General features: G+C 34.0%; 2 protein-coding genes across 2 annotated transcripts; both read left to right on the top strand.

Moving 5' to 3' along the window:
- The first annotated feature begins 2,173 nt into the window (after nucleotides 1–2,173).
- On the top strand, nucleotides 2,174–5,114 carry LOC136251653 (protein NLRC5-like). Its single transcript, XM_066044107.1, has one exon. It carries the CDS (start codon nucleotides 2,349–2,351, stop codon nucleotides 5,112–5,114), a length of 2,766 nt encoding a protein of 921 aa, XP_065900179.1. The 5' UTR covers nucleotides 2,174–2,348.
- Nucleotides 5,115–5,204: 90 nt separating this feature from the next.
- On the top strand, nucleotides 5,205–7,568 carry LOC136251652 (protein NLRC3-like). Its single transcript, XM_066044106.1, has one exon. It carries the CDS (start codon nucleotides 5,205–5,207, stop codon nucleotides 7,566–7,568), a length of 2,364 nt encoding a protein of 787 aa, XP_065900178.1.
- The last annotated feature ends 1,596 nt before the right edge of the window (nucleotides 7,569–9,164 follow it).

Here is a 9,164-nt window from a genome sequence, read left to right as displayed (position 1 = left end):
GGGAGAAGCTTTGTGGCGAATTTGATGAATCAGTACAAATTTTTACACTTCAAATTAACTCCTACCTTATATTTGAAGATACATTAGCATCACTGTTTATTTGACCAAATGCAATATAGCTGACTATTCACCACCCTGCCAAAGTTAGTATGGTATACAACCAATTATGTCCATGCTCCTCCAATTTTATAGCAACTCAATCAGATTTACAAGCAGCAAACCTGACAAATAGGAAAGAGGAAGATATTTCTTCTGAGGTAGCAAGTAAGCTGTGTACAGATTATGTTAAAACGAGAGACATTAATGAAGATGATGAGTGGCCTCCCAATCAACCCAGAACTATTGCGAACGTTGCTTTAATACACTACAAAGGTGTACGGACACAACAAGAACTAATAGAAATTACGAGTCGATACAAATATGGTGCTGCTGCAATAGATAAGCTAGCATCTTCACCTCGGTCTTCACATTCCATAGTAACTAAGGACATTGGAGAAATATTTACATCTTATCCTACTAATTTTGCAGAAGCTAATGTTAACTCCAATGCATTACCAAAGTTTATCCTCATAGAAGGTGCTCCTGGAATTGGAAAGACTTTTTTAGTCAAAGAAATATCTTACCTTTGGGCGAAAAAGGAGTTGTTGGACAATGTAGCTATCCTAATTTTGCTGTTTCTTCGAGACCCTGAACTTAAAAGGGTTAAATCTGAGCTACAGTTAGTTCACTATTTAGTAAATGTATGGAACCTTAACCTTAATGATGATCAAATAGAGAAATTTACTATACAGTTAAGACACTTGCAGATATGTATATTATTGGATGGATACGATGAATATCCTTCTATTTCACATAAAAATTCATTAATTGCTAAGTTATTTAAAAGGATGATCTTCCCTAAAGCGATTGTACTAGTTACATCAAGACCAACTGCTACACTGCACTTACATGACAAAGTTGACAGGAGGATTGAAATTCTTGGGTTTTCACAAGAAGAACGGGATAAATACATTTCAGAATCATTAAAAGGGTCACCTGACAAACTGAAACATTTGAAAATGTATCTTAAACACCATCCAATCATTAATGGGCTGATATATGTTCCTCTCCACTTAGCTGTGCTTCTTTACTTGTTTAAAGTTCTTAGTAATTTACCTGAAACGCTTACAGAAATGAACAAGTCCTTCATTCTGCATACAGTATACTGAGGGTTCGCTAAATGTGGATCTATTCCAGATGGCATTAATACTGAGGTAGACAGTTTTGAAACATTATCCTCTGAAAACCCTGCAGTGTTTAATACACTCTGTAAATTGTCAGAGTTAGCTTTCCTAGGGTTGCAAAAAGATCAGTTAGTTTTTACCTACAGTGAACTAAGTAACTGTTATTCTAATATCGATAATTTACCAGGAGATAATGATAATCTTAATGGGTTTGGATTGCTGCAAGCTGTTCAGCACTTTTCTAGGAAAGGACCAGGAACGACTGCTTCATTTAATTTTTTACATTTCACAATGCAAGAGTTTTTGGCTGCTTTCCACGTTTCCCGCTTACCTCATCAAGAACAGTCTTTATTAATACAAGAAACATTTTGGAAAGGCAAATATAATTTCATGTGGATGATGTATGCAGGAATTAATGGGATATCATCAGCTGTATTTAATCAATTTTTATATAAGTCTGAAGGGGATGATTCACGATTAACACTATTAGAAAATATTACATTTAACAAATTAAGGTGCCTTCATTTATTCCAGTATTTTATGGAAGCAAAGAGTGAGGTGGTACCTAAGGGTATTGCCCATTTGTTTCAAAATGGAGAAATTAGTTTTCATGGCATTGGAGGAGGATTACACCCACAGCACATTTCATCACTGCTGGTTTACATTTCCAAATATGATATACAAATTAAAACATTAGATCTTAGAGACTGCAATATTGGTGATACTGGTATGAACTTGCTGCAACAGTTTTTTGCTGCATATCCAGAGAAAGCCATAACTGTACAAAATATTGATTTGTTTGGTAATAAATCAGATATTTTATGGAATGTTTACTGCACAATGTTTGAACAACGTCAAGAGAATTTGAAACAGTTGGATTGGTCATCACTTGGAGGTGTAGATGTTAAAGAAATAGTAACTGTTCTACACAGTAACACTATAACTGAATCACTAAACATATCTAACAATCATTTAAAGGACCATGGAGCCAAAGAAATAGCTGACGTTTTGAACCACAATACTACTTTACATGAACTTGATATCTCAAACAATGATATATTTAGTAGTGGTGCACTTGCGATAAGTGAATCATTAAAAAGCAATACTACACTTCAGTACATTGTGATGTCATGGAATACACTACAGGTTAATACAAAGTTTAAAGTACTTGATTTGTCTGGTAGAACCGTAAATAATTCTGCAGTGCAGATAATAGCAGGAATTCTCTTTCACAACAAAACTGTTGATACTCTTGATTTGTCAAATAACAAAATATCTGATGGTGGTGCACTATACTTGAGTGATTGTATTAAGAGCAATTCTTATTTAAAGGAAATTAATATATCAGGGAATGACATTAGCTCTGAAGGAATGAAAAGGATTGCAAATTCCTTGCAAATTAATTGTAGCATTGAAAAGTTAGATGTTTCACACAATAACATATCCAATGATGGAGCTATAGCCGTCAGTGAGTGTCTTGAAAATAACAACACATTGCAGTGCATTAATATGTCTGGAAATCGGATAAGTAATGTTGGAGCAAAACACATTGGTCATGCCATTGAAAAAAATATAGCTATAGAAACTGTTGATATTTCATTTAATGGTATTAGTAATTTTGTGAGAATTGGTAAAGCCCTAAAAGAAAATTTAACAGTGCAACAATTGAATATTTCACATAACGTGATGGATGATGATGGAGTTCAAGCTATCAGTAGTAGCATTAAAAGTAACCGTGCACTTCGAAGTCTCAACATATCTGGTAATAAATTTACTCGTTTAGGGGCAGTGAAACTGGGAAATGCTATCGAAACAAACTTGACGCTTACAACCTTGGACATTTCATGTAACAATTTACTTGATAAAGGAGCCATTGCTATTGCTGAGAGTCTTAAAGGAAATTTCTCGCTTCAGCATCTTAACATGTCAAGAAATAAAATTACTAGTACTGGAGCAGCAAGAGTTTTTGAAGCCATTACAACAAGCTTGAAAGTACAATTACAGCACCTTGATATGTCACACAACAAAATAGACCATTGTGAGACAGTAAGGATTGCTAAAGCTATTGCTGCAAATTCATCATTACAACATATTGACATTTCATGTAATAAAATATCAGATGGTGGAGCTATAGATATCAGTGAATGTCTTAAAAACAACAAAACACTTCGATTTCTTAACATGGCAGAAAACAAGATTACTTATGAAGGAGTGATGTCAATTGGAGAGGCTATTGAAAGTAAGTCATCACTAAGAGTACTCGACATCTCTCAAAATAAAATATCTGATACTGCAGTAATTAAATTCAGTGATTTTCTTATAGAGAACGTAACCTTACAAAAGCTCATTATATCATGGAATGACTGTTGTAGTCTCACTGTTGATGCTACAGTTCACTCAATCAATATGTGTAAAAAATTTTGTGGAGATACTGGAGCAATTCTTGTATCAGCTTTATTACAGAATCACACTAAGATAGAAACTCTTGACATTTCATATAATGCAATAACTGATGATGGTACTATAGCCCTTAGTAGGTGTCTGAAAAGTAGTTCAATTCAATGCTTTAATATTTCAGGAAATCAAATAACTGATGCTGGTGTACGTATAATTGTTACAGCAATAAAAGCAAACTTAAATTTAGTTCTGCAAAAGTTTAATATTTCAGAAAATGACATATCTGATGATGGAGCTATAGCTATTTGTGAATGTCTTGAAAACAACACACTTCAAAGCCTTAATATCTCCAATAATAAAATATCTAATGTCGGTGCAAAAAGAATTAATGAGGCTATTAAAGTAAACATTTCCTTGCGAAAGCTTAATATCTTACATAATGGCATATCTAAAAATGGAGCAGTTGTGCTCAGTGAATGCCTCAAGAAAAACAATGCATTGCAAAAATTTAAGGTATCATGGGATGATAATCACCTTGTGCTGAATGCTTTAATTCCATCGTGCTTCATGCCCAATAAACATTATGGTGACACTGGAACAATTCTTATATCAGCTTTTTTACAAAACAATACTACTGTACAAATATTAAATCTTTCTGGAAATGACATTTCCGATGATGGAGCTATAGCTATCAGTGAATGTCTCAAAAATAATGACACAATACAAGAACTTAACTTGTCAGAAAATTGTATAACTATTAAAGGTGTTAAGTTTATTCTTGATAATTCGCAATCTACATTTTCCATGGTTAAATTAAACATTGTGCAAAACGTAATTTCCAAATCAGAAGTGGCAATAATTTCTGACATGCAAAAAGCTCTTAAACAAAAGCCTATAGTTTTAATATCATTCAATGAAATTCAAAATATTGCTGGAAGTGTGCATTACACATTTAACACCACCTTAACTTGTATAGATTGTAACTCCAAAAAACCTGATAATTGTAGTAAAAATTTTGACATGTCACATAGGAGTGGAGATTTTAAAGCCGGAATAATCACTTGTTGTTGTCTAAAGGAAGACAATACTGTTCGACAGCTTGATTTATCACATCATGGTATCACATGCAATGGAGCAAGGATGATTGCAGATGCTATTAAAGTTAACACATCATTGCAAGTTATTGACATTTCAAACAACAATATATCAGATATTGGAGCTGCAGCTATCAGCAGTGGCCTTAAGAACAACAAAACACTTCAAAGTCTTGATATGTCAAGTAATAAGGTATCAAGTGCTGGAGCTATTAGCATTGGTGAAGCCATTGAAGCAAACTCAACACTGAAAAAACTTAACGTTTCACAAAACAGAATTTGCAACAATCAGGTAATAGCAATGGGTGAGTGTGTGAAGAAGAACAAAACTTTGCAGGAGCTTAGGATATCATGGAATAAAAGATACCTCAGTACTAGATGGCACAGTTCAGTCTTATGACAGGGGAAAGAAGGCAGTTTGTGATGGTGAAGTGATTTTGATTTCAGCACTGCTACATTACAATACTACAGTTCTGATATTAAACCTTTCATGTATGCCTTAACTGATGATGGTGCTGTAGCTATTAGTGAGTGTCTAAAAAATAACCATACATTACAAAAGCTTGACTTGTCAGAGAATGGTATAACTGTTGTAGGTATTAAAACAATTCTTCTTAGTACTCAGTCAAATATTTCTATGCGTCAATTAAAACTCTCTCACAATCTTATTGCTAAACCTGGAATGATGGTGATTGCTGACATCTATAAAATGCTTGATTACAAACCTATTCTGTACATGTCATTTAATGAGATATGTGATACCGATGAAAAGGTCAACAATGGCATTGAAACTACTTTAGTTTGCTTAACAGGTGACTGCAACTATTCAGTAATGAAAAATTACAAGAAGAGTGTCAGCATGCAGGTGAAGCACAGAGAAGAAGTTATAAGCTGTTGTCTTAGGGAAGATAATTTAGTCAAGCATCTAAACTTATCAAACTGTGATATTACTTGTAAGGGAGTAGAACAGATTGTAGATGCAGTAATGGTGAATACTTCATTGCAGGGTTTAGATGTTTCACTAAACAGCATATCTGATAATGAATCTGTAGCTATCAGTGAGTGTCTTAAAAGCAACAGTACACTGAAAACCCTTAACATGTCAATAAACAAGATAACTAACCTTGGAATAAAAATTATAGCTGGAGCTATTACCACCAACACAGCTTTGCAAAACCTTGATATTTCATACAATAAAATAACAGATGATGGAGCTACTGCTATCAGTAAATGCCTTAAAAATAACAATGCTCTTCGAATTCTTAACATGTCAGGAAATATAATGACTGATGTTGGAGCAAAAGAAATCAGTGAGGCCATTGAAATTAATGCAACTTTACAAAACATTGACATTTCATTTAATGATATATCAGATGATGGAGTTAAGGCAATTAGTACTAATCTTAAGAACTCAATGTTACAAAAGCTCATAATCTCATGGATAGAAGGTTCATACTACAGACCATTTAAACATCAGTTGGATGCACATATACACTGCTTTGATCGCAATGCTCCATCATGTAACTTGCCTGAAAAAAACCTTGGTGATGCAGGAGTAATTCTTATCTCAGCTTTTTTAAGTAGCACTGGTACTAAATTGAAAATACTTAATGTTTCACACAATAACATAACTGATCAAGGAGCCATAGCTATCAGCGAATGCCTACAACACAACAACTCAATTCACATTGTCAACATATCAAAAAATAAGCTCACGTCTCTTGGAGCAAAAATAATTGTACATTCTGTTAAGGGCATTTCAACTTTGCAAACGTTTGATATTTCACACAACAAAATATCTGATGATGGAGCAATAGCTATCAGCGAGTGTTTTAAAAGCAATAATACTCTTCAGAATCTTGACATGTCACATAACAACATATGTGATGATGGAGCCATAGCTATAAGTATGTATCTTGAAAATGATAACACACTTAAAAGTCTTAACATATCAAGTAATACCATGACTAATTTTGGAGCAGTAACAATCAGTAAAGGTATTAAAGCTAACTCAACACTGCAAAACCTTTACATTTCACATAGCAACGTTTCTGATGACCAGGTAATTGTAATGAGTGAATACTTTAAGGATAACGAAATGTTACAAGTGCTTGAGGTATCATGTAGTAACAGAGACATTCTAGTTGATGGTACAGTTCAGTTATGTGATAAGCATAACATGGGGATCGATGATACCGAAGTGATCCTGATTTCAGCACTTTTACATTATAACACCAAAGTATTAATGTTAAACCTTTCATGTAATTGTATTACTGATGATGGAGCTATAGCTGTTAGTGAATGTCTCAAGAACAACCACATATTACAGGAGCTTGACATGTCAGCGAATGACATCCAAAGAAATTATAAAAAAGAACGTTATAAAGATCAAGAGTCTCTTTCTATGCAACATGCAATTCAAATTTTATCACACCAAGGTATTACTTGTAAGGGAGTAAGGAAGATAGCAAATGCGTTAACAGTTAACAAGTCTTTGAAAGTTTTTGATGTTTCACTGAACAGTATATCAGATGAGGGAGCCAAAGCTATCAGTGAATGCCTCAAAGTTAACACAACACTTCAAACTCTCAAAATGTCAGCAAACATGATAACTAATCTAGGAGCAAATGAAATTGCCAATGCTATTACAGTAAATTCAAGTTTGATAAATCTTGACATTTCATGTAACAGCATATATGATGATGGGGCTATAGCTATTTGCGAGGGTCTGAAACGTAATCATACACTTCAAATCCTTTGTATTTCAAACAACAGAAAATCTGATAATGGAATCATAGCTGTCTGTAAGTATCTTCAGGAGAACAAAGTGTTAAAAGAATTCAGCGTATCATGACAAATTATTATATGATGTAATGTTATGATGTAATAATATGATGTAACTGTAGTGAGCTACATGAATGACTTTGTTGGTATACTAAGATAGATAGACAGACAGACAGACAGATAGATAGATAGATGGATGGATGGATGGATAAATAGATTTAATTGATCGATCTTGAGTGATATTCATTTCTCCATACATGGAAATGATTTTTTAACATGAGCTAATCTCTTTACAAACCTGGGCTGAAAAGTGGCAAATGGAATTCAACCATGCAATGCGCATCTCACAATTTCTAACAAACACCACATCATAAACATAGATATTAATTACCTAATACAGAAGGTTTCTAATGCAAAGTATTTAGGAGTAATTTTTGATGAACATCTCGGACACCTGGAAAAATCACATTCATGATAATTATATATCTGTACCAAGGCCAATGCTGCTCAAGCTTTTATTGGAAGTAATATCAATTACTGCCCAAGACATTAAATCCAAACCTTTGTCAGACCCATCCTTGTGTATGCATATCCAATCTGGGTATATATATACGTCACTCACAAGCAGATATCTCTGCAATAGAAAAGGTACAACGTACTGTAGCACGCTACATAATGAATGACTACTCTTGGAGAAACAGTGTTACTGCTATATATGATTAACTCACTTAATTGGCCTTCTCTTGATTCACGTCATACCTAATTATGTTTTACAAGATAATTAATGATCTCATTGTTGTCCTATCTGTATTGTCATTAACTCCAATGTCCACATCCACCAAGGATCACTCTCAACATTTTAGAACAACACCATATGCCAGGATTTATACTATATATACCTTTTCTCCTTGCCTTCAACTATTAAATTATGAACAATTTCCCAGAAAACAGTCATCCAGCTATCTTTGAATGATTTTAGATGTAGATTTAGTAGTAAGTAATCACTTTGTATCTGTGTGTCATGCTCTGTAGAGTTTCTACACAGTAATAATTAAATGAAGATACAACATAATTATTAATTAATGCTTTTAGTATTGCAGGGTCTGAATGTATGCAGATAATACACCTGAACTCATATTGCCCATAAGACATAGTATAACACTGGTATACTCCACAGTTGTAACACAATGCATAACTCAGTGGCGGATCTGGGGGGGGGGGCACAGCGGGCACATGCCCCCCTTCTTTAAAAATGCATACAAGATCAAGATACTCTAATAGAGCAGTCAATCACTCTAATAAAGCAGACACAGTGTTCATGAGGCAGTGTAGCTTATCTATGAAGTTTGATATTTGGTAAAGGATAGCTTTTATTGCTGTGACCTTTTTGCTCTTCAACTTTTCAGCAATGTGCCCCCCCCCCTACTCTTTCCAAACTCTGGATCTGCCCCTGCAACTATAGGCATATGTAAATAATTGGTGGTAAAAGAACCAGGAATATGATCTTCAGGAAAAATTGCACATTTCTAATACAGAAATTTTGTAAAGGAACATCCTCAAATATTACTAAACCAGTCACCTTTGGACCAAATTTCTTGGCCTTAAAATTAATAGGCTACTTTTGACAAGTGTATGTACATGGATTAGTGTTTTTTGGGGAAGTTTA

Source organism: Dysidea avara, chromosome 3, assembly GCF_963678975.1.
Source record: "Dysidea avara chromosome 3, odDysAvar1.4, whole genome shotgun sequence".
Classification (NCBI taxonomy): domain Eukaryota; kingdom Metazoa; phylum Porifera; class Demospongiae; order Dictyoceratida; family Dysideidae; genus Dysidea; species Dysidea avara.
Note: the sequence above shows the minus strand (reverse complement) of the source record. Positions and strands in the feature narration are given on the sequence as shown.

Coding starts and splice junctions, on each gene's coding strand:
- LOC136251653 (XM_066044107.1), top strand. CDS start 2,349: ATGTCATGGAATACACTACAGGTTAATACAAAGTTTAAAGTACTTGAT.
- LOC136251652 (XM_066044106.1), top strand. CDS start 5,205: ATGTATGCCTTAACTGATGATGGTGCTGTAGCTATTAGTGAGTGTCTA.